The 25,885-nt window shown below is 43.1% G+C and overlaps 2 protein-coding genes and 1 pseudogene across 10 annotated transcripts in view; 2 read left to right on the top strand and 1 right to left on the bottom strand.

The window, feature by feature from the left end:
* Positions 1-25,885, bottom strand: part of DISP1 (dispatched RND transporter family member 1) — a 1,033,384-nt gene that overhangs the window by 347,780 nt on the left and 659,719 nt on the right. The window lies entirely within an intron of this gene.
* TAF1A (TATA-box binding protein associated factor, RNA polymerase I subunit A) overlaps positions 1,106-25,885 on the top strand; it is a 27,578-nt gene continuing 2,798 nt past the window's right edge. Inside the window, exons 1-11 of one of the 9 annotated variants that reach the window (XM_003130511.5) lie at positions 1,106-1,225; positions 2,795-2,917; positions 3,940-4,109; positions 6,755-6,868; positions 7,578-7,776; positions 10,799-10,929; positions 13,113-13,271; positions 15,739-15,805; positions 16,642-16,765; positions 18,452-18,606; positions 22,440-22,879. In XM_003130511.5, the coding sequence (XP_003130559.2) occupies positions 2,797-2,917; positions 3,940-4,109; positions 6,755-6,868; positions 7,578-7,776; positions 10,799-10,929; positions 13,113-13,271; positions 15,739-15,805; positions 16,642-16,765; positions 18,452-18,606; positions 22,440-22,552 (1,353 nt within the window). In that variant the 5' untranslated portion in view covers positions 1,106-1,225; positions 2,795-2,796 and the 3' untranslated portion in view covers positions 22,553-22,879. Of the gene's footprint in view, positions 1,226-2,784; positions 2,918-3,939; positions 4,110-6,754; positions 6,869-7,577; positions 7,777-10,798; positions 10,930-13,112; positions 13,272-15,738; positions 15,806-16,641; positions 16,766-18,451; positions 18,607-21,132; positions 21,267-22,439; positions 22,880-25,885 lie in introns of those variants that run through there. The other 8 variants (XM_005667923.4, XM_084979182.1, XR_014817360.1 and 5 more) reach the window with 8 other exon arrangements.
* On the top strand, positions 11,826-12,427 carry LOC106505090 (large ribosomal subunit protein eL30 pseudogene; annotated as a pseudogene).

Here is a 25,885-nt window from a genome sequence, read left to right as displayed (position 1 = left end):
TTTGATCATCTCTACAATACTGTGATTCTGCTGAAATAGCTCACTTTCAGGTCGGGGGAAACGCAAATGTTCCTGCGGGAGCCTAACTCATTATCTCTGATAGACTTAGTTATGAACCAAATTGTTTTAATGACTTTCAAGCTGCTTCTCTTTTACTTTCATTACTGAGTTCTGGTTCCATTCTCTGATGCTAGGAAAAGTCTGACCCTTCCTTCACAGATAAAACCTCCAAATTTTGAGTTCCCATGGGTCTTTAGTTTTCCAGGATTATCTTCCCTAGAACTCCTCAATTTCCCCTCGTTACATTTAACCACTTTACTTTCGACTCCCTATCACATTAAGTTTGTCAGCGTTCCTCGTGAAATGACCCCAGAGGACTCCATAGAACCAACTCCAATGAGAAGGAAAACGATATTCTTGCCCAAATTTGGCGGAGGCAGCCACATAAATTAAAAGTTAACACTTTAATAAGAGAAAAAAGATCTCAAGGAAGAATTAAAAGCCCATGCGGGAATTCCGGTTGTAGTTCAGCCAGCCGGACTAGTATCCACGAGGATGCGGGTTCCATCCCTGGCCCCGCTAAGTGAGTTAGGGGCCAGGTGTTTCCAGTGAGCTGTGATGTAGGTTCACGCGGCTCGGATCTGGCGTTGCTGCAGCTGCACGCCGGCAGCTGCAGCTCCTATTCCACCCGTAGCCTGGGAACGTCCATGTGCTGCAGATGCGGCCCTAAAAAGCGAAAAAACAAAAAGCCTCGGCAAAGATTTATCTTGTTAGAATCACAAGCCACGCTTCCAACGCTCGCTGAGTGGGCGCACAAGCCACGCAGTAGCCGGAAGGTCGCACGGAGAACTACTCAGTTAAAGTGACATTTCGGTTTTCTGACTGTTACCCTCTTCCAGGCGGCCTTCCTCTGCTCCAATCTTACTTGCAATTAAAGGCTCCCATTCTTCCCGCTGAGCACGTCTAGGAGGAACACCTGGGGCCACTCCAATGGGAAAGCGGCAGTCCACGGCTACTTCCGGGTCACGTCCGGGTCGAGGCCCTCACCACCCAATCGGGAGTCAGGGGCGGGGCTGCGTCTGCGCGCCGCGGAACGGCGGAGGGCGGCTTGGCAGCTTTCGCTCTGAGCGCTCCTTTGCTTCCTCTGCTTCGGGTGGGAGTTTGCTCTCACCCGGCCGCAGTCGCGCGGCGGGTTTGGTGCCCAGGGAAGCTCCGGCTTTAGCAGGTGAGTCTCGCGGTGGTCGTCCGTATGTCGTTGCCCCGGGACGGGACGGAAGGGCTGTGCTAGGATTCAGTCGTCATCTCCTTTCCCGTGTTTTCCTGATGCTCTGAAGCTCGCGTTTGGAGCGTGCTGCTGGAGGGGAGGAGAAGCTTTGGTACTGTAACAACTGCTCGGCCCCAATTTAGGCTTTTAGAGTGGAAAAGGGAGAGCTGCTTCTGGAATGACTCCTTAAGGAATATGCGAGTCGGGTTCAAACTCCGTTGTCATTTCAAACCCATGCTAACCCCAGAGTTTGATTGTGAAAGGTGTACTCGGGCTGTGACGTGGAGAAGCCCAATTGGAGGCGGGGTAACTAGTTATAAAGTTAATGCAGTAGTCCAGACAATTTGCAGGGGGGTGGTGAAGAGTCTAGGCGCAGGGGGAAGATGGGAGCAGTACCAGCAGGACCCAGTACGCCGTTGGATAAGTGGAAGGAGGGAAAGGGGCCTGAGCATCTTGAGAATTAGGTCCAAACTCAGCTTTTCGCATCCTCCTGCACTTACTACCCATCCACCCAGAATCTGTTCATGCCAAGTGTGTTTAGTGTTCTAGTTCCTGGAATACTGTCCTCACCTTTCTTGTGACATTGGACCAGGTTACCTAGTTTCACTGAGCCCTTTAGTGCTTTCAGTATGAACATGGAAGAAAACAGTAGTACTTATGCTGGATTTCTGTAAGAACTGAATTAGATACCTTGTATCCCTGGTGTATTGGAAGGGGCAATACATGTTTAGTACTGCTGTTATTATTGTATTTGTCATATTGTTTTGTTATTATACATTTTGCTGTTTTTTTCTCTAGATGAGTGTTTTTTAAAAAATTGGGAACAGCTCAAAAGGATTTATTTGTGTATGTATTTATTATTAGGATCACACCTGTAGCATATATGGAAGTTCCCAGGCTAGTAGTTGAATCAGCTGCTGGCCCATACCACAGCCACAGCCAGGCCAGATCAGAGCCATGTCTGAGGCCTGCACCACAGCTCACGACAATGCTGGATCCTTAACCCATTGAGCAGGGCCCGGGGTCAAACTCACATCCTCATAGATGTTCATAGGGTTCATAACCCACTGAGCCACAACGGGAACTTTTTTATTTTTATTTTTTTAATTTTTAATTTTTAATTTTATTGGCCTATTGTTGACTTATGATGTGTTAGTCTCAGGTGTACAGCCTGAATCAGTTATGGATATAACTATATCCATTTTTTTTTTCCCGTATAGGTTATTACAAACTATTGAGTAGATTTTCCTGAGTTTTTTTTTTAATAAAAGGATAATTATCTTATTTACCTTTGTATCTTCTTGAAATATGGTAGTAGTTATAGTTATCTTTCTTTTTTTTCGTGGGTCATTCTTTTGGGCTGCTGCTGATGTAATTAATTCATTTCCTACTTTAAAGGAACTACCAGGTACAGTTAATTTTGTTAATCATTGATATTTGTGAGATAAGAGATGGCTGTCTTTCTGTATAACTGGGAAGCCTATGAAATAAGATGTACAGAAAATAACTGGTACTGTCAGCTTGGAACAGGTATGAGTGATTTCAGTGAAGAATTGATACGGCCCACGACAGAGGATGAACAGGGGGAAAAATGCGTGTCCTCTGGTACAGGGATGTGTTTTCCTTGGCTCCAAAAGCATATAGAAACTATAGGTAAGTGAAATAACATACATGCTTTTCAGCTTTAATGCAAGGAAGTGATAAGCTTCAATATGGATACAAAAATGGATAACCAGGCTTGTTCAGTTTTCAAGATAAGAATATGTGAGGGTATTTCAGGCTGTTAACCTTTTTTTTTTAAGAATTCTTTTCAGTTATTGACAGTCTGTATATATGGTAGATGCACTTTTTCTTTTTCTCCGGTAATTCTTACTGAGCATTTACTATATCCCTGGTGATGGCTAGACATTGGGGTACACAGCTGAAGAAGATATGATCTTTGCCATTGAGGAGTACATACCAGAAATTTCTGTTTAATTGCATTGAAATAATTCCTAATAGAATTGATATATAATAGATTTCAAAGAAAGAATATTGTTTTCTATCTTCATCTAATGTAGAAGTAAAAAAAAAGTTTCTTTAATGGGATAAATCTCCTATCAGAATTCATAAAAGTGGGAGTTCCTGTTATGGCTCAGCCGAAAGGAACCTGACTAGGATCCATCAGGATTTGGGTTGGATCCCTGGCCTTGCTCAGTGGGTTAAGGATCCGGTGTTCCTGTGAGCTTTGGTGTAGGTCACAGACGCGGCTCAGATCTGGCGTGGCTGTGGCTCTAAGGCCAGCAGCTACAGCTCCAGTTCGACCCCTAGCCTGGGAACCTCCATATGCCCTGGGTGTGGCCCTAAAAAGGCAAAAAAAAAAAAAAAAAAAAAAAAAAAGAAAGAAAAGAAAGCATAAAAGAAGCAGTTCTCTGTATGTGGTATGTTGGGTGCTGTAGTCCTGGGAATACATTTGATCTTGCACTTTTCTAATTGCCCAGAAATGTATCTTTCTTAGCCTCTCTTTCTTTCCCCTTGACTAAGATTCCCTGGCTCTGAGAATTTAGCTCTTATTTCTTTATTTTTTTTAATCTGAATATCATCTCATTTAACTATCTCAGTAAATTAATCCTCAGTAAATCTATGTGCGAGGCATTTTGGAGATGGGTCAAGACTCTTTTCTTTAAACTTTATAGCCACTGGAGGGAAACAGGAGAAGGATTTTGCTCAGACAACAAGTGCTTGTTTAAGTTTTATCCAAGAAGCTCTGCTGAAGCACCAGTGGCAAAAAGCTGCAGAATACATGCACAGTTACCTGCAGATCTTGGAAGATTCAGACAGCAATAAAAGGCAGGTTGCACCCGAGGTGAGTCAAGTGTGCGTCTCCTGGAAGAAGGGGCGGAATCCTGAGGGTTTCTGCTTCTTGACCCCCACCCAGAAAGGCTGTTGCTGGATCTCAAATTTCTTTTACTACAAGCTACTAAAAGTAATTTTGGATGGAGAGTTTTATGGGGACATTTTTTGCACAAGCCCAGCCACAGCAATGACACCCTAAAAAGAAAAAAAAAAAAATTCCAGTCTCTTTTTGTCCAGTTTGTTTCATAAAATGAAAGAATTAGGTCCGTGGCTTCCAGACACTTGTTTGGGCTGCGTGTGAATCATGTAGGGCTCTTGTTGAAAGTAGAGGTTCCTGCGCTCCATCCCCGCTGTACTGAGTCAAAGTCTGACTCCCTCAGATATTTTATTTATTTTTGTCTTTTCAGGGCTGCACCCGTGGTGTATGGAGATTCCCAGGCTGGGGGTTGAATTGGAGCTACAGCTGCTGGCCTATTCCACAGTCACAGCAACCCGGGATCAGAGCCATGTCTCCCACCTACACCACAGCTCACAGCAACACCGGATCCTTAACCCACTGGGCAAGACCAGGGATCAACCTGCATCCTCAGGGATGATAGATTCGTTTCCGCTGAGCCATGACGGGAACTCCTAGGATGTTTATTTCTAACTAATGTCCCAGGTCATTCTTACAGGTTTAAGAACAGCTGTGATGGGATTGTCTCCAGGTTGTCTTTAAACTTCAGAATCCTGCAGTTTGGGTGTTCTGAAGTGAAATCTTGGTCTCTTTCTGAGGTGGAAAGATGATTGTTATGATTATACCTGACAACCAGTATATATGTTCAGAGAAATAATTGACTTATAATTCACTTAAATTTGGAGCTCCTACTGGGGTGCAACGGGATCGGTGGCATCTTTGCAGTGCCAGGACACAGGTTTGATCTCCAGCCCAGCCCAGTGGGTTCAAGGATCCAACGTAGGTTGTGGCTCTGACTTGGATCTGATCCCTGGCCAGGGAACCATGGCCATGGGGCGGCCAAAAAAGAAAGAAAAAATTCACTTAAATTTACTTTGAAGTCAATATTATTGAAGTGCTTTATGTTTTTTCACAGCCAGAAGAATGTTTAATTATTTAGATAATATTTTCATTTTGTACAAATTATGAAATCTGAAAGGTTGAGTAGTATATAGAAATTAGGAGCCCTCATAGACACCTGCAGTTCTTTCTGTTGTTGCTGCGGTGAAGCAGAGGAGTTTTGGGGGCAGATATTCATGAACACCGGTGATAAATGTGTGTCATTTCTAAGCACTGAAGACAGTGGTGCCGATTGCTGTCTGATGTAATAATAAGAGCATCGCCTAACACCTTGCTTGCATAGTCACTGCACCTGTAGTACAAAGGTGTTTTTGGAGTTGAGGTTTTCAGGTTCCCAAGACAGGGGCTGTTTAGCGTGAGCTACTGTAGCTCTGTCACATAGAAATGGATGGAGGTTGTCAGCAAACTGAACCATAGCAGTTGAAGAAAGCTGCAGGAACCTTTTTGTCAGCTGAGTGTGCTATATGGCTGATAACAGGTTTCCACTCTGTATGCACAGGAGGGTACAGTGTACACAGGGTAAGGCTGGCAAAGTACAATGAACTTGGAACATCTTAAATGCATTTCCTGGCAAATTTTCACACATTAGGCTGCTTTTTAAAACAAGTGTTTCTGGAGTTCCTGTCGTGGCTCAGTGGTTAACAAATCCAACTAAGAACCATGAGGTTGCGGGTTCAGTCCCTGGCCTTGCTCAGTGGGTTAAGGATCCGGTGTTGCCGTGAGCTATGGTGTAGGTTGCAGACACAGCTCAGATCTTGTGTTGCTGTGGCTGTAGGGTAGGCTGGTGGCTACAGCTCCAATTCAACCCCTAGCCTGGGAACCTCCATATGCCAAGGAAGCGGCCCAAGAAATGGCAAAAAGACAAAAAAAAAAATTTAAGTGTTTCATAGTCAATGAGTTTGTAATAGAATATTGTTTCAATGTGATCATGCATACATACATCATTTATTTTTGTTGAGGTACTTTAAATTGGGGTAAAAGAGAGATTTGCTCCCATGCAAAAGAAGAGCTCCAAATTCTCAGCCAGAGTTCTGGTCCTCCGGGCAGAAAATATTTTAATTAAAATGTGTTCAGAGCTGATGAAAGATTTTGAATTGGAGTTCCAAGTATAGACTAACAATAGTCCACAGTCGCTGACCTTGGAGGATTCTTAAGAACCATCCACTTGCTCGCATGTGGTGGATGCTAACGATGGGGCCAGAGCAGTGAGGAAGTCAATGTTAATTGAACCTGAACTTTCTGAATTTACTAGTCTTCCTCCAGTACTAATTAAAAATGTTACTTTCAATATGTAGCTTAACCTCCTACCTTCTTTAGACCACTAACTTAAAAATGACACTGTTATAGTTACCTGATAATTTAATCAACACAAGATTTTTTTTTTTTTTTTTTTTTTTTTTTTTTTGGTTAAGATATGTTGGTTTTACTGGGTGAAGTACAGTAAAACATTGACAGTAGTGGTATCTAGGGAAAGAAATCATAGTTTGTTTTTTAATGTTATAATCAGAAAAACATAGCTTTCTTAGATATTGGCGAAGGCAAGGATTTTACATTTTTGTTGGTAATTTCTGTTTTGACAGATTATTTGGAGGCTTGGAAGTGAAATTCTTTATTATCATCCTAATAGCAGTGTGGAGACGTTCAATACCTTTGCTGACCGGATGAAAAACATTGGCGTCATGAATTACTTGAAGGTGAGAAAGGAGGCTTGGTGGATTTGCACCTGCAGTGTTCACTTGCGGAAGGTGCTGGTCTGAGTGCTGAGACAGTAACAGCGTAAAAAGCATAGAAGGTTGAGACAGTTGGATCACTAGGAGAAGCTGAAACTGGAATTTTTATATTGCCCTCCCCCAGGGTGTGACGCTCCGATCAAGGATTGACTTTCCCTCTGAACCAGTGCCCTTCTCCCACAGCCCTTGTTCAGGTGTTTTCGCTGCATTTATGTAGCATGGATAAAAGAGGATGTATTGATTACCTGCTGTGGGCTAAGTGAGGTCTTAGCTTGTGAGCCGATGCCATCTCATTGAATTCCCCGTAATGCCCTTTGAAAGGGTTAAGAGTTATTATTCCCTATGAACATGAGACACACTAGGGGAGAGTAATTTCCTCAGGCTTATTTAGCTTTAAAGTAGTGTTTGACCAGAACTCTGTCTTCAGAGCCCTGTTCCTTTCACACTGCCTGCTGTGTGTGTGTTTATGTACTTTGGCTCACATTTACATAATCATCTTTTCATGTGTCTTTTTGCTAGATTGAAATTTTTGATAATGGGGGCAGTGTTACTCCATTGTGTGTGTCCTCTCAAGGTCTTACATAGCTCAGCGTATATCGCATGTTTACTGAGTTTTTGACCCTGGTTGTGTAATGGCTGTGGGCTGAGATGGTGGGCTTCTCAACCATTGCAGATCTCCTTACAACATGCATTGTACCTTCTGCATCATGGCATGCTTGAGGACGCCAACAGAAATCTCAGCCAGGCAGAGACGTGGCGATACGGTGAAAAGTCATCTTCCCAGGAAGTGTTAATTAACCTTATTCAGGCCTATAAAGGGCTTTTGCAGTATTACACGTGGTCTAAAAAGAAGATGGAGCTGTCTCAACTTGGTGAGTGCATATGAGTGAACTTTTCACTCGGTGACAGGGCTGAACCTGGGAGGGAGGCCGTCTTAAGGAGCAGTCTCTCTCCCCTGCCCCGCAGCCTGGCTTTATCCAGGGTGTGCAGAGAACAGACATTTCTGTGATCTAAAATTCTTGACCCCCCTTTATAATCTTTCTGGTATTTCAAAAAAACTATTCAGACATGAATCAGATGATTCACAGATTAAGTTCATGACCATTTTATTACTTTTTATTAAAATATAGTGGATTTACAGTGTTGTGCTTGTTTCTTTTGTACAGCAAAGTGACTTCATTATGCACGCACATGCGTTCTTTTTCTTCAGTACTCCTTCCGTCGTGCTCTGTCCCAGGACACTGGGTAGAGCGCCTCGTGCTGTCCAGCAGGACCTCGTTGTTGTTTATCCCTCCTGTGCATTTCCCAGCCCCAAACTCCCCATCCATCCCTCTCCCTCTCCCCCTCAGCAAACACCAGTCTGTTCTCTGTGTCTGTGAGTTTGTTTTCTGTCCTGTAGATAGGTTCATTTGTGCCAGATATAAGTGATACCATATGGTATTTGTCTTTCTGACTGACTTCACAGTATAAGAATCTCTAGTTACATCCATGTGGCTGCAAATGGCATTATTTTGTCCTTTTTTATAGCTGAGTAGTATTCCACTGTGTATATGTACCACATCTTCTTAATCCATTCATCTGTTGATGGACATTTAGATTGTTTCCAAGTTTTGGCTGTTGTGAATAGTGCTGCAGTGAACATAGGGGTGCATGGATCCCTTTGAATCATTGTTTTGTCCGGGTGTGTGTGACCATGAACATGTGCTAAGAGTTAGCTTAGGATTTTTCCTTGTTGCCGTGGCTGCTGCTGGTTGGGTTTGACTACAGTTGGGTGTCTGGGAACCCCTTTCCACAGTAAATCCACACCTAACTTATACTTAGGAATCTGCCTTTTTTCCTTTCAAGATTTATTTTTTATTTTTATTATTTATTTATTTATTTATTTATTTTTCCCTCTGTACAGCATGGGGATCAAGTTACTCTTACATGTATACATTTTTCCCCCTCTTTGTTCTGTTGCAATATGAGTATCTAGACATAGGTCTCAATGCTACTCAGCAGGCTCTCCTTATAAATCTATTCTAAGTTGAATCTGATAAACCCCAAGCTCCCTATCCCTCCCACTCCCTCCCTTTCCCATCAGGCAGCCACGAGTGTATTCTCCAAGACCATGATTTTCTTTTCTGTGGAAAGGTTCCTTTGTGCCGTATATTAGATTCCAGATATAAGTGATATCATATGGTATTTGTCTTTCTTTCTGACTTACTTCACTCAGTATGAGAGTCTCTAGTTCCATCCATGTTGCTGCAAATGGCATTATGTCATCCTTTTTCATGGCTGAGTAGTATTCCATTGTGTATATATACCACATCTTCTTAATCCAATCATCTATTGATGGACGTTTGGGTTGTTTCCATGTCCTGGCTATTGTGAATAGTGCTGCAATGAACATGCAGGTGCATGTGTCTCTTTTAAGTAGAGTTTTATCTGGATATGTGCCCAAGAGTGGGATAAGATTTATTTTTGATGTTTCATACCTACTTTCCCATTATCACTTCATTTCCATATATGTGTATGTATATATTTGTTTTGCTTTTAAATTGAAATATAGTTGATTTACAGTGTGTTAATTTCTGCTGTATAGTAAAGTGGTTCAATTATAATACATAAATATACACATTCTTTTCTATATTCTTTTCCATTATGATTTATCTCAGACTATTGAATATAGCTCCCTGTGCTCTACACTAGGACCTTGTTGTTGATCTGTTTTATATATAACTGTTGGCATTTGCTAACCCCAGACTCTCCCAACTCCTCCCCGTCGGCAGTCACAAGTCTGTTCTCTATGTTGATGAGTCTGTTTGTGTTTTGGTTCATTTGTGTCATATTGTATTTCATTTTTTTATTTTTTGCTTTTTTGGGCCACACGCACAGCATATGGAGGTTCTCAGGCTAGGGGTCGAATTGGAGCTACAAGCTGCCGGCCTACACCACAGCCACAGGCACACCAGATCTGAGGCATGCCTGTGACCTACACCATAGCTCCTGGCAATGCTGGATCCTTAACCCACTGGCCAGAGATCGAACCCATGTCCTCATGGATACTAATTAGGCTGAGCCATGACAGGAACTCCCCATTTGTGTCATATTTTAAATTCCACAAATAAGTGCTATCACACGGTGTTTGTCTTTCTTTTTCTGACTCTGATACTGTATCTTTCTTCATTCATCTTGTAGCTTGATTTCTTCCTTTCCAATTGGACATTGTTTATATTATTTTCTTGCCGAGTTGCCCTGGCTAGAACCTCCATTACAGTGGTGAATGAAAGTGGCAAAGAAAGGACGGTCTTTTGCATGAAGCCTTTCCCTGTTAATTGTGACATTCAATATGGGTTTTTTTCACAAGAAACCTTTCATCAGATTGAAAAGTTTCTTCTATTCCTACTTGTTGAGTATTTTTATCACGAAGCGTTATTACATTTTGTCAAATGCATTTTCTGCAAAAGTTGAGATGGTTGTGAGGTTTTTGTCATTATTCTATTGATTTGGAGTATTGTAGTACTTGACTCGGGTGTTAAACAACCTGGAATAGGCCTCACTCGGCATGGTATAAAATCCTCTTTATTTGTTGCTAGGTTCAGTTTGCTAGTGTTTTGTTGGGTTTTTAAAAATCTATGTTTGTAAGAGATACTAGTCTTTTGTTTTCTTGTGTTGTCTTTGATGTTGGTATCAGGGTAATATTGGTCTCACAAAATAAGCTGAGAAGTGTTTTTTTCTCTTTTTTGGGTCATTGAGTTTGCGAAGAATTAGGGCTGTATTTTAAGTGTTTATTAGCATTCACCCGTGAGGCCATCAGAGTCTGAGCTTTTCTTGTGGGTCGCTTGTCAGTTACTGATTCAGCTAAAGTCCTCAGTGCTGAATGACTTTAATAGTTTGTTTCTCTCTGCACAGATAAGGAAGATTATGCTTTCAACGCGGAGTCCCAGACACTGCTCAACCACAGCTGGAAGACGTCTGTAAACCTGTGTGCGTTGATTCAGACTCCTGGAGTTTGGGACCCGTTTGTGAAGAGTTACGTAGAGGTAAGTGGACTTTTCATAAATGTCTATAAATCTTTGTGCTTTGATTCAAATTGCTGGAGTTTGGGACGCATTTGTGAAGAGTTATGTGGAGGTAAGTGGACTTTTCATAAATGTCTATAAATCTTTGTGCTTTGATTCAAATTGCTGGAGTTCAGGACGCATTTGTGAAGAGTTACGTGGAGGTAAGTAGACTTCTCATAGTTTCACCAGTTTCATTCTGTTATAAGCTTTATCGTTATTGATTAGAAGGCAACTAATGGAGAAAATGGTTTAAAAAAAGGGAATATGATGCCACTTTTTTTTTGTCTGCATAATTTTTATTTTACCAAAGTACCTTATATTTTCTCTTACCAACATGCTGTACATGTGACGGTATTTTTTTCACCCCTGGATAGCATGTCGTGGCCAAATACAGTTGTCTCTCAGTAGCCGTGGATGCTCAGTCTTTATGTGTGCAGTGTTTGCATATAACCTATGCACATCCTCCTGTTGACTTTAAATCACCTCTAAGAGTACTTATAAAACATGTAATAAATTGTAAATGCTATGTAAATAGTTGCCTGTGTACAGCGCATTCAAATTTTGCCTTTTGAAAGTTTCTGAATTTTTTTTTTTTCTGAATCTTTTCCATCTGTGGTTGGTTGAACCCTAAAATGAGGTCTGAGAGGATTCAGGGCCTGTGGCTGATGCTGACTCTGTTTATAAAGTTATTAGCCTTCTAGTTGTAAGTGTCACTTCTGTGTTCTTCTTGAGCTTCTGAGAAAAGCAGAAAGTTCTCTTATGATTTGGTGGGGTATTGCTGGGAAGGAGCTAAAACTCTGGAACTACGTCACAAATATGAGACGAAGAGTGGCTTTCAGAGGCTCTTAAGGATGTCCTGCCATCTCAGAGTCACTGTGAAAGGACAGAGCGCGCTGGCACTGGGCGGTGGGAGTAGCTCATCAAAATAATTTGCTTTTTGGCTTTCTTGCTGCCCGGCCGTCTTGGCAGCTGCTTGTGGTTGGGGGCATCCTGCACCTAAGGCAGGAAGATGGTGGCCACAAAGAAGATGAAAAAGTTGCTGGAGTCAATCAACGCTCGGCTCCAGCTCGTGATGAAAAGTGCCAAGTACGTGCTGGGGTACAAGCAGAACTCCGAATGACCAGACAGGGCAAAACGGAACTGGCCATTCTCGCCAGCAGCTGCCCAGCCTCGAGGAAATCTGAAATCGAATGTCACGCCATGTTGGCCACAACTGGTGTCCATCACTGCAGTGGCAAGAATATCGAACTGGGCACAGCACTGGCCATCACTGATCCAGGTGATTGTGGTATCATTGGCAGCATGCCAGAACAGACTGGCGAAAAGTAAATCATGCATGAGTTTTCTTCAATGAAACCAGCTGGGCTTGCTTTTTAAAATAATAATAATAATAATTTGCTTTTTGGAATTCCCGTTGTGGCTCAGCGGATTAAGAACCCGACTAGTGGAATTCCTGTCATGGTGCAGCAGAAACGAATCCGACTAGGAACCATGAGGTTGCAGGTTCGATCCCTGGTCTTGCTCAGTGGCTTAAGGATCCAGCGTTGCCATGAGCTGTGGTGTAGGTTGCAATCATGGCTCGGATCTGGTGTTGCTGTGGCTGTGATATAGGCCAGCGTCTACACCTCCAATTGGACCCCTAGCCTGGGAACCTCCATATGCTGCGGGTGCGGCCCTAAAAAGACAAGAAAGAAAAAAAACCATTTTGCTTTTTGGAAGTTTCATTAGTGCTAGTGCTGAAGTGATGATTGTATTATCAGAAGATAATCTCTGAAACTGCCAGCAAATCTGGAAATTCCTGTTTCAGAATGGGAAAGAATGCAAAGAAAGGAGTTATAATTCTTCCGCCCTCCCTTTGTGGCTGACGTGACATTGGGCCCTGTGATGGGCTGCATCATGTGGTCCTTCTTTAGCCCTTAGTGTGTCCTACTTTGAAGACGTCATGTCTCATAGGGACAGTTTTTCATGTAGACACTTGCTGCATCTTTCTACCACAAAATAGGATAAGGAACAAAAAGGGGAAACCGTGTAGGCCTTTGTTGTGATTGTTTAGCAGTTTTCTGATTTTTTTTTGTGCTCATCAATAATGTCAGCTTGTGCAGTCTATTTCATATAGCCCTCTTACAGAATTTAGCAAAGATGTTTTGACTTATTTTATATAGATGCTGGAATTCTATGGGGATCGAGACGGAGCCCGAGAGGTGCTCACCAATTACGCCTATGACGAGAAGTTCCCGTCCAACCCCAATGCTCACGTCTATTTATACAGCTTCCTCAAGCGAGAGAAGGCCCCCAGAGAGAAACTGCTCCGTGTGCTGAAGGTAGCGCGCTTCCTATCAGCGAGCAGGGGTGGGGGCGCACTCTAGCCCGTGTTTTAGCCAGGTCTTGGGACAGCACTTTCTGACATTGATGTCATAGCACCCAGAGACAGTGACAGTGTGCATACGGTACACTGAGGTCAAGACAGGAGGCCCCACCAGACCCCCGCCCCATCCCAGGGGAGACCAAGCGGAGGGACCCGTGTGTCAGAAGCCCTGCGTCACCCTGGTTGGGAAGCTCTGCATTGCAGTTTTTTTAAAAAATGCACCTTTATTGAAACTTATGTACAATAAAACACTTATTTTACGTGTACCTTTGGATGCATTTCGGCAGATGGATGCGTCCACACGATCCCTGTGATAACTGAGATGTGAAACATGCCTTCAGCCTAGAAAGCCCCTCATTGCCCTTCTCAGCCAGTCCACCCTCTGACCCCTTGCCCCGGGCAGTCGCTGACCGGCTGTCACTGTGGGTTGGTTTTCTCTCTTCTTGAATTTCATGTAAACAGCGTCTGACAGTATGTACCCTTTTTCTGTCTGTATTTTCTCACTCAGCCGAATGTTTGAGATTCATCCTTGTTGTAATTTGTTCCCTGTTACTAATGAGCAATATTCCATTTCTGTATATTCACTTCTCGGTGGACATGGATGTTGTTTTCTCTTTGGGGCTGGTATGAATATCCCCGTGGGTATGCATGTGCATGATTTTAGGAACCTCTATTGTCCTTTTTCTGTGGCAGCTCCCTAAGAGCGGCACTGTGGAAGGCCCGTATTAAACTGCCCAGCTGTCTTCTGCGGTGACGGTACCACTGACCTTCCCGGTACCAGGGTGTGTTCAGTTTCTCACACCCTCTTTGGCATTTGGTATTCAGTCCTTTGAATCACAGCCATTCTAGTGGGTGTGTAGTGGTGTCTCAAGGGCTTTTAATTTGCATTTCCCTGATGGCTAATGATGTTGGGTATCTTTTAATAGGCCCGTTGGCTATTCTTACGTCTTCTTTTGTGACGTGTCTGTTCACATGCTTTATTTTTTGGAGGCTTATTTGTCTTCTTATTGATTTGGAAGTTTTTCATGTAATTTGGATAAAGTCCGTTGTCAGATATACAGATTGTAAATATTCTCTCCCAGGCTATGGCTTGCCTTTTTGTTTTCTTTACAGTATCTTTCAAAGAACAGAAATGTCTAATTTTGATTAAGTTCAATTTATTCATTTTTCTTTTATAGTTAGTACCTTTTGTTTAAGAAACCTTTAACCAGAGTTCCTGTCGTGGCTCATTGGTTAACGAATCCAACTAGGAACTATGAGGTTGCAGGTTCAATCCCTGGCCTTGCTCAGTGGGTTAAGGATCCTGTGTTGCTGTGAGCTGTGGTGTAGGTTGCACACTCGGCTCGGATGTGGGGTTGCTGTGGCTATGGTGTAGGCTAGCAGCAACAGCTCCGATTAGACACCTAGCCTGGGAACCGCCATATGCCGTGGGTGTGGCCCTAAAAAAAAAAAAGACCAAATAAATAAATAAATAAATAAAATCCCACTGCAGCAGCTTGGGTCGCTCCTGTGGCTCAGGTTTGATGCCTGGCCTAGCATAGTAGGTTAAAGGATCCGTCGTTGCCACAGCTGTGGCTTGGATTCAGTCCCTGGCCTGGGAACTTCCATTTAAAAAATAAAATATTAAGGAAAAGTAACAGATTTACTGGTTATTTTGTAGGAAATTATTTCTGTGTGAGGTTAAAGTACCCCAGCAAGTAGACAGAATAAATTATTTTTCCTTCTTCTTTTTTTTTTTTTTTTCAGCCGCACTTTTTTTTAGCTATGGCATGTGGAAGTTCTGGGCCAGGGATCAAACCCTCAGCACGTCAGACCCTAACCTGCTGAGCTACGAGAGAACTCCTCCTCTCTAATATTAACTTTGTTTAAAGGAGAAATACACTTGTAATCCTGTTTTTGGCATATTCATAAAAATAGTCCATCCTGTTCTTTAACAGAAGAACCATTGATTCTCCCTATTGTGTAAAAAGATTTTTAAAATATTGACTTTGAATACTCTTAATGTGCTGTGTTCCAGACCTCAGTCTTTCAAAATAACTACCCTTGCCTTTTATCTTACTGTGTGATCTTCTCTTTTTTCCTTTATTTTTTTCCTCATTCTTGGTTGCTGAAAGGAAACAAAGTTTTTAAGTGTGGTAAACAGTTTAACATGGTGAAAATTAAATGTTTCTGTCTCTCCAAACCCTCCCACCCCCCAAATAGCTATTTTGTTATGAGCAGGGAATATTTTTTTAAAAAAATAGCTTTACATGGAATGCTTTTCAATACCAAAATTAAACGTGGATAAAAGTAAAGTATCTTTTAAATCTTTGATTCATTTGCTGAGGACACATTAGACACTAAAAGCTTTATTTGAAAGTAAGTTGAAATTAGAGAAATGCCTTTAGAATGTGTACAAATCACAAGATTATTCTTTCTTCCAGATTTTGTATCAGATTGTACCATCTCATAAACTGATGTTAGAATTCCATAGATTACTGAGAAAATCAGGTAATTCTCGTTTTCCATCTCTTTGTGCGGACAGGCTGTAGACTAGGGATCGCCGGAGGACCCCACCTGTTTGTAGAAAACTAGGTTCTATTGGCGCTCAGCTGTGTCAGTTTAGTCCTGTACTGTCTGTGGCTGCTTTTGCGCTGCAACAGCTTGTGTAGTTGTGCCAACCTGTAAGGCTTGCAGAACAGATGTTTAGGGTCTGGCCCTTTGCAGAAAGAGTTTGCTGAGCCCTTCTCTAGAATGTCAGACAAGAGTTGGCAAATGGATTCAATTTCTGTAATTCATGTCCTTTTACACTTAACAGAGTGTCAGCTCAGCATTGGAGGAAATCCACTTATTAAGTCCAGTAGGCAGTGGGACTACCTCGGTGCCCCACTGGTAGAAGAGAACATGTATAAAATGCCCAAATAGGGCAGGCACTTTATTTATTTATGTATTTATTTTGGCCACACCCGTGGCTTGTGGAAGTTCCTGGGACAGGGATCGAATCTGAGCCGCAGCTGCAGCCTACACAATAGCTGCAGCAGCACCAGATTCTTAACCCACTGTGCCACAGCAGGAACTCCTAAGACAGGTAGGATAATGTTATGAATAGTATCATAACATTCATAAACCCATGAAGAGATGGGACCGGGCACCCTGCTGTCATTAGCGTGGGCTGAACTGAGTTGTTCAGATTCACTGCAGGAGAATGTGATGATAGTGAATTGTTTTAAACTTCTAGCCAGACTAGAAGGCTTATGATGCAGTGGTTCTTTATCAACAGAATGTACTCTTTCATCTTTGCACGCTCGTGTGCTTTCTCTAACCTCTGATTGTTATGACCATTGCAGAGAAGGAAGAACACCATAAACTGGCCTTGGAGGTATTGTTTGGAATCTTAGATTTTGCTGGATGCACTAAAAATATAACTGCTTGGAAATATTTGGCAAAATATCTCAGACAGACTTTAATGGGGTAAGTAAGAAGCACACGGTATCTGTTACTGCATCACCATAAATATTTCCCAGTATTTTAGAGGATATCAGTCCATTTTTAAAGTTCTTTGTTTACGTTTCTGCATTTCTCAAACTGTGTCTTCAGCTGTTTTCTTCTGCTTACATCAGAAGACAGGAAATAGGAAGTCACAAGTGAAACATACAAAAATTCTGTCTGGATTTGTTGTGCTCTCAGTATGAGTGCTGTCCTTACCCCTGCCTGAGAGCTAAGTGTGCGCCTTCTGATGGGAGGGGGCCTGGAGGGGTCCCTGCCAGGCCTCACTGCTTCTCCTTGAAGCTCTTCGTGACTTGGGTCATCACCCTTTACGTTCACAGGGGAGCAGCTTTTCTCCCAGCTGTTTGCAGTCGTTTTCAGTGGCTTTTGAGGCCCTCGTAAAATTGCCGTGGTTTTTCATTTAGCAGATCACTGCGAGTCCCTGGTGAACTGGGTATTCAGAACTGTGCCTCTGAGCATGGCAGTCATCGGTGTCATGCTTTAAGCACGAGCAAAGGAGCAGCCCTGGTCACTTTTACCTTGTGTGTGAGCAGAAAGGATATCGTTGATTTATTATATCTGTTTTAGTTGGTTAGGAAATTCATTATCAGTGGGAACTTGGCTTCAGGCTTCAGACCTGACTGGACCTTAGAGGTAGAAGAGTCCTGATTATAAGATGTTTCGGGGCTGCTCTGTTGCTGTCTTTACTGTAAACCACTTGGCGTCTCTAAGCACTGTGCAGACCCTGCTGCCTGTAAGGTGCTTAAAGGTAGAGGACCACGCTGCTCATGTTTTAAACCTCTCGATGGTGCTACAGCAGGGGCCAAGCAGGTGCCAAGGAAGTCTTGACTCAGATTATTGATGAACACTTAGCATTGCCTGGGTTCAGCTGTCAAACCCCTGTGTTTATATAATAATGACATCTCCATTTGGATCGTTATTCTTTGTAGCATATAATTGAAAGTAAGGTTTTAAAGTAACTTTAAACATTTACTGTGTACCAGACAACACGCAGAGGTTTATATGACACCTGCTATTCTGCGGACCAGTCTAATCTTAACAGTGGTGCTATGAGGGGGTTCTTTGCGTGGCTCAGTGGTTAACAAACCCGACTAGGATCCATGAGGATGTGGGTTCAATCCTGGCCTCGCTCGGTGGGTTAAGGATCCAGCGTTGCTATGAGCTGTGGTGTAGGTCGTAGACGCTGCTCAGATCCCGCATTGCTGTGGCTCTGATGTAGCCCAGTGGCTACAGCTCCGATCCGACCCCTAGCCTGGGAACCTCCATATGCCAAGGATGTGGCCCTAAAAAGGGAAAGTAATAATAACGGTGCTATGAGACGGGCACCATTAGTATCCTCAAGGAAATTAAGGCTCAGAGAGGTTAAGCGACTTTGCCAGGCTCACACAGGCAGTAAACGGAAGATCTGGGATTTGACTTCAGAGTTTGCACTGTTAGCCACCGTGCTGTGCGGAACTGACCGCTTTAGCAAGTGGGAAGGTGGGACATGGGACTAAAAGGGACTTGCTTTCGTGTGGCTCTGCCGTGGCCACAGCTAGTCTGGAAATACCCTCCTTGTCATCTTCCCACAGACTGGACCGAAGCTTGGGTTCTGACCGGCTGGCTCTGTCTCCATCATTGACCTTCCCTTTGGACATTTTTCTTTTCCAGGAACCATCTTGCCTGGGTTCAAGAACAGTGGAACTCCAGGAAAAACTGGTGGCCAGGCTTTCACTTCAGCTATTTTTGGGCAAGAAATGATTGGAAGGATGACAACGCTTTGGCTTGTGAGAAGGCTCTGGTAGCTGGGATGCTGTTGGGAAAAAGTACGCATTTCACTTCTTTTTTAATCTAGGCCTGGCTTTTAGGCAGTTTTGAAACTATAGTGTGACCATTTCATGCTGAAGAAATAACGAAACAGGAAAATAAGTCCTGAGTTGCAGACCAAGTGCTCTTTCGGTAGGGAATTTCTATGGATTAGAAACAGTGATTTCATTATTATTTTTTTAAAATATAGTTGACTTAAAGTGTTGTGCCACTTTCTGCAGTATAGCAAAGTGACCCAGGCACGTATATACATACATACATTCCCTTTCTTATACTGTCTCCCGTCATGGTCTGTCCCAGGAGATTGGATAGAGTTCCCTGTGCTGTACAGCAGGACTTCATTGCTTATCCATTCGAAAAGTAATAGTTTTCACCTTCTAACCCCAAACTCCCGTCCAGCCCACTCCCTCCCCTCCCCCCTTGGCAACCACTGGTCTGTTCTCAGAAGCAGTGGTTTCGTATTGTTGATTGTCATCGGTTTTTATACTCTAACTCGAGTATCTTTAGGGACCATTAAGTTAAGGGATGCAGACTTTTCTCAGGAAATGACCACACTGAAAACCAGCTGTAATGGAAAAAATTAAAATCATTATTAAAAATAGAGAAACTCAAAAACAAAACAAAACAAGAAATGACCACTAGCCTGTTATAGAAAAAGTTTGCTGAGTTGTCTACTTTATTGGAAGTAGAAAAATATTCTTTATTGAATGCACTTTTAATGATATCCTTACATTATACTTAACTTTTCCCTCTTTCTGTAAGGATGAGACATTTCTTAAGGGGGGAAAAAAAAATAAAACCCCCTATTTAAGAAAAAGCAAATTGATCTTTTGGGGGGGAATGTCCTGACTGTTAAAACTTTACCTGCTTTGTACTGAAATCCGGAAAGGTAGCCAGTACTGAAATGAGACACCACAGAATGTTCCAGAGATGGGGAGAGAGAACCTCACAGTGGCTGCAGTAAGCAGCGTGGCCACCGAGTTTAAAGTGTTCTGAAGGGAGTCTTCAGGCCGGTTTAACTGTAATTTTATTAATTTGGAATTAGTATCTCAGTGAATGTTTTAGATGATTACTAAGATTAGTAAATTGCTGATTTTGTGGGAGGAAAGGGATTAATGAACGTAAAAGTGGTTTTAAAATTTCTCTCGGAGTTCCTACTGGTGCAACGGGATCAGCAGTGTCTCTGGTGCGCTGGGACACAGGTTCAGTGCCCTGCCTGGCACAGTGGGTTAAAGATCCGGCATTGCCACAGCTGCAGCTCAGAGCTGATCCCTGGCCCAGGAACCCCATATGCTGTGGGGAGTCCAAAAAAAAGAAAAAAGGGAAATAAAATTTCTTTCTAATGTATTGATGATGAGAAACAGAAATGTGATTTGGACTGTGGTTTTCTGAGTATAGAGGTTTCTAGTTCAGAAACCTGAAGGTGCCTGGGTTTGCGGGGGCTCTGAAGACGGTCTCTTACTGGCCAGGTCACTTGGGTCAAACAGCCGTGGGAGGTTCCCGTGTGCAGTTGGCCCTGTTTGCTGACAGGGTTGTTGTAAGAAGTGTCACCTGAACATCGCAGCCAGTGCCTTATAAACGCAAATGTATTCTGCGAACAGCACGCACAGGACGCCTGCAGGAGGGCCCACCTCTTCTCCTCTCAGGGTGTTAGTGTGGGCTTGAGCTGGGTTGGTCTTGATCTGGTCTCCCTCCTCACATCCTGGGGTTCGCATCCTGGTCGAGGTCGGCCTTGGCTCTGTGCTGGGTGGGGAGTGGTGGCTGCCCACGTCCACGCTCTGCACAAGGCGAGCCAGGCCCTCTTCTTGCAGGGGCCTCCTCCTCGTGGTCAGGCTGCCTGGCTGCCCTGCAGCTCCACTGAGCTTCAAGTTAGGAGGTTGTAGTTTATGTGGCTTTTTCTCCATGTTCGGATGGGAGCAGAGTTCTTTACAGCTTTCTGGATTCTAGATAAAAGCAGACATCTGCACAGGTATTTTGTTTGTGCTAAAGTGGTAGGTGTGTTTGGCAACACAAATTATATTTATTAATACCACACACTCCACTGATTCCCAGTTGATAAAATGTTAGCAATTCTGGGAGTTCCCGTTATGACTCAGCGGAAACGTATCTGACTATAGCATCCATGAAAACGCAGGTTCGATCCCTGGCCTCGCTCAGTGGGTTAAGGATCCGGTGATGCTGTGAGCTGAGGTGTAGGCCACAGATGTGGCTTGGATGTGGCGAGACTGTGGCGTAGGCCGGTGGCTACAGCTCCAATTCGTCCCCTAGCCTGGGAACCATCATATGCTGCAGGTGCAGCCCTGAAGACACCCAAAAAAAAAAAAAAAAAAAAGAAAAGTAAGCAATTCTGGCATACTATTTTCAAGAATAATAAAATTGTTACTCTAGATACAATATATATTCTAGCAGTTTCCCAGGAAGGTGAATATATGCAAGCTGCGTTGTAGTTTTTCATAATGTGATATATAGTCTCATTCATCAAATATAGAGTCTCTTGCGCTATCTACCTTGTATTTGTCTTACAGAAATTTGGTTCCTACTCTGAAATATTTAGCTAGTGATCCCCCCCCCCCGCCTTGTAAGACTTGAGAAGCAGGTAGAACCTCTGATGAGCACCTTTGGCAGAGCTGCCTGGTCGCCATCCTGCTATCTGTAAACGGTAGGAATCACAGGATAATATTTAAAAATTTTTTTTTTGAAGTCTATTTGATTTACAATGTTGTGTTAACTTCTCCTGTGCAGTTAATTTCTGCTGTGGTGCAGTTATACATTTATGTTTTTTCATATACTTTTCATTGTGGTTTATCTATCACAGGATATTGAATATAGTTCCCTGTGCTGTATAACAGATAGTTTGCATCTCAGACTCCGCATCCATCAACCCTCTCCCACTTACTTCCTCTTTTGTAAGCGCAAGTCTGTTCTCTGTGTCTGAGTCTGTTTTTTTGTTTCATAGGTTCATTTGTGCCGTATTTTAGATTCCACATATAAGTGCTGTCCTGTGGTATTTGTCTTTATCTGACTTGCTTTACTTAGTGTGAGAATCTCTAGGTCCGTTCATGTTGCTGCAAGTGGCATTATTTCCTTCTTTTTTTAGGTTGGTAATATTCAGTTGTATATATGTACCACATCATCTTTATCCAGTCCTCTGTTGATGGACATTTATGCTTCCATATCTTGGCTATTGTACATAGTGCTTCAGTGAACCTAGCGGGTGCGTGTATCTTTTCTAATTAGTTTTCTGTGAATAGATGCCCAGCGGTGAGATGGCTGGATCACGTGGTAGTTCTGTTTTCAGTTTTGTTGCGGATGCTCCATACTGTTTTCCGTGGTGGCCGCACCAATTCACATTCCCACCAACAGTAGAAGAGGGTTCCTGGAATGACTAGACAGCTTTTGATCTCTTCCTACCTGTGATTCGTTTATTCTAATTCTTCGCTTCCTTGTTGTTATAGATGGCTCTTTGGCTGTTCTACCAGGTTATCATTGAGAAGAAGAAGCTGTAGTAATTTGCCTCTAGAGAAGGCTTATTTAATATATGCATATATGTGATATGCATATCACCCTAACTGAGATTTGGGAGGGAAGGTAGAAAATGAGCTTAAAGTATATGCGTTAATTGCGATGGATCAGGAATAGTTGTGTACGTAGGAAGTGGTATGTTTCATTGGTGACGGCTCTGAGAGTGAGCTTGGACATGCTGTATAGATACTACAATTCCTTCGCTTTTCAAGTATGCCTGAGTGGAAGCAAAATTTTAAAAAGATGGACAGTGTACTTGAAGAATTTGATAAGTATTAAAATTTTTGGGTTTTTTTGCCTTGTTTTTTAGGTTCTAGATATTTTCGGTACATTTCAAAGCAAGACCATCAAGTCTTAAAGAAGAAAATTAAGCAGATGAAGAAATCAGTGAAAAAATATAGCATTGTAAATCCAGGACTCTGAATTTTAGTTATTTCAGATTGGTAGCTACAGAGTTTTAAATGTATTTATTATTTATTTGGTATTTTAAGAAAGTACTTTTTTTGGCTACAGAAGTGCTATTTTTTTAATATTTTCCTCTCAATTATAGGTAGAGAAACTGTCTCACTGCCTTTGCTCTTTGTAAATAAATATTCTTCCTTTTTTGTACTGTTTAATGTTTATTAAGGAATAATCTTCAAATGCAAATTTTTGTTTAATCAGAATGCAGCACTACAGCAGTCATTGCTGTTTGCAGATAACTTGCCTATGATAATTGCGTAATAAACTATAACCTGTGGTTCTGCTAAATGGATGTATGTTCTTCGAGATGCTTGGCAGCCACGCTGGGCTCATCACCGTGAGGAGCACACTGGCCATCAGCTCTGCCGGGGAGGCTGGGAAACACCGGAGGACGTAGTAAAGGCTCCTTCTCTCTCTCTTGTTGAGGAGACTTGGCAGTTTGGGGGTGTAGCCTCTGGCAGAGGCACCATGGACGCCTTTGGGACAGAGGGCAGGGGGCCTGGTTGCTTTCAGCTGGCACTGACCTTGCTTTAAAGGGCTCTGGCTCTTTTCGTTTGCCTGGCGCGGCAATCCGAGACCCTGCAGAACCCCTGTGTCCCTCTGGGAAACTATGCTTTGTATGGAAACCAAGCATCATATCCCCTCATTTCTCTGGGATTCTCACTGCCATTCCACTAAGATCACAAGAATTCATAAATCCCATTAAATAGCTTTTGACTAAAGGTTTTCAGGGAGTAGATGGCTTGATGAGCTTGGCTGCAGCGGGAGGTGGTTGAACGGTAGAGAAATAGCTCCCCAGGGCCATATAGGAAGCCCAGAGGGAAAGCTTTGCTCAGAGGCCGGGAACAGCTCTCCTGGAACACAGGCTGAGGTTCTATTACATGTTGTGGGAACTGCTAGAGTAACTGCTTCTGCAAAACGGTTTTGGCTCACATGCATTGGCTGTTCGGATAACTAGTGTTTGAGTTCCACGAAGGCTCCCTGACTTCAGAACAGGTCTAATGTTAAGACGGCAAACTGCACATTTTCCCCATGGGCTTTTATTCCTACCACCTGTGAGAAAATTGGACAGATTATGCCTGGTCGGTAATTTGGTATTTTATACCTAGTAAATAAATGACTATAAAAGATAATGCACAACCTCACAACATGTGAAACAAGTAGGTGCCCCACAGAACCACAGGAAAACAAGCCAGGTGGACCAGTGGGCAAGGCCGGCTTTACTGCAGAGCGTTCATGGTTGGGTGGTACAGAGTTCCGAATATAGCAACACTGATTCCATGTAAGCTACAAGTTCTGTGTAAGAAAACACTCACAGGGATGGAACTCTCAGAGGATGTGAACAAAATCTCAAGGCCTCGGCCAAGCTCATCAAGCCATCTACTCCCTGAAAACCTTTAGTCAAAAGCTATTTAATGGGATTTATGAATTCTTGTGATCTTAGTGGAATGGCAGTGAGAATCCCAGAGAAATGAGGGGATACGATGCTTGGTTTCCATACAAAGCATAGTTTCCCAGAACTTTTATATCAAATATATCTAATTATCAGAGCAGTGCGAGTCACTGGTGAAAAAGTAAGCCCACTGGAGTTCCTATTGTGGCTCAGCAGGTTCAGAGCTGACTATTATCTATGAGGATGCAGTTTTGACCCCTGGCCCCACTGAGTGGGTTAAGGATCAGGCGTTGCCACGAGCTGCAGTGTAGGTCACAGATGCAGCTTGGATCTGGCATTCTTGTGGCTGTGCTATAGGCCAGCAGCTGTAGTTTTGATTCAGCCCGTAGCCTGGGAACTTCCATATGGTGTACCTGCTGCCCTTAAAAAAAGCAAGGCCTGCTGAAATTGAAGCCATCCTCGCTCGGTGGGTTAAGGATCTGGCGCTGCCGTGAGTTGCAGTGTAGGTGGCAGATACGGCTTGGATCCTGTAGCCCCAATTCCACCCCTGGCCTGGGAACCTCCATACGCCGCCCCCACCTGCTCGTTAGTTAGTACCTGGCTCCACCTTCCTTAAGATTCCTTCCCTCCAGCCTGAGGTCATCTCGCCTTCCTTGGAATCCAGTGGCAGTTTGTTCCCTTTTCTTATCTTAAATCTGCCTTGTATTATTTGCAAGGTCCGAGGCATATGGAAGTTCCCAGGCTAGAGGTCAAATTGGAGCTGCAGCTGCCGGGCTATGCCAACAGCCACAGCAATGCCAGGTCTGAGCCACGTCTGCAGCCTACACCACAGCTCATGGCAATGCAGGATCCTTAACCCACTGAGCAAGGCCAGGGATCAGACCCGTATCCTCATGGATACTAGTCAGGTTCATTACTGCAGAGCCACAAAGGGAACTCCTGGACACTTATTTTAATCTCTCAGAGCATAAACTTCTTGAAGTTTTGTTTTGAGCATCAGTTTTCTGTTAATCATTCCTCTTCCAGCATCATGCTTTGCACACAGTAGTAATACGTACTGAATTGACACGGAGACACCTATTATAAAATTAATTACTGCATGATTATTATATAGTCACATGTATTATTATGTCAAAAATATTAACATAGTCCCATCTGAAATGTTACATATTTTAATGATTGGAAATTCATGCTGCCGTTACGTCTGATGGGACCTGCTAGCTGATCTCTAATTTTGCCATCACTCTGCCCAAAAGTATACAATCTGACTTGAACTTACATGCCCTAAGTAGGTAGGAGGATTGTTTTATTTTGTCCACGTCTATTTTATTTTTGCTTTTATTTTTTTAGGGCCACACTCTCTGCATATGGAAGTTCCAGACTAGGGGTCAAATTGGAGCCATAGCTGCCAGCCTACACCACAGCCACAGCAAACCCAGGATCCAAGCCTCGTCTGTGATGTTCACCACAGCTCACGGCAACGCCAGATCCTTAAACCACTAAGTCAGGCCAGGGATCAAACGTCCTCATCATTGCTGGTCGGGTTCATTACCACTGAGCCACAAGAGGAACTCCTAAGGTTATTTTTTTTTAATGCTGAGCTATCCTTCTGTAAACAGAATCATTTAAAATTTTTTCCCAAAAAGAAGACATTCCTCTGGACTCAGTTTATTCCATGGCACAAAGAAAACAAAGAACCGAAAGTACTCTCAGGTCCCGCATGGAACCCCAGAACGCCCTCCTTACACACACGGGGGAGACGGTCACCTCCCCTTTCCGAGAAGACCTTGGTGCTGGGGGTGTCACTGGGTGAAGTTAGTCCAAGGGCGGCTCCTCCTGCCCAAGGCTTCCAGGGCCGTGACATCATCTGACCTTTGAGCAAACAACCCCTTGGAATGGGC

Source organism: Sus scrofa, chromosome 10 (genome assembly GCF_054392235.1).
Source record: "Sus scrofa isolate SSC_HxYL_T2T_F1_AM1 chromosome 10, Sscrofa_HxYL_maternal_Yorkshire_Landrace_v2.0, whole genome shotgun sequence".
In the NCBI taxonomy this organism is placed as follows: Eukaryota; Metazoa; Chordata; class Mammalia; order Artiodactyla; family Suidae; genus Sus; species Sus scrofa.
This window is presented reverse-complemented; position numbering and strand designations above follow the sequence as displayed.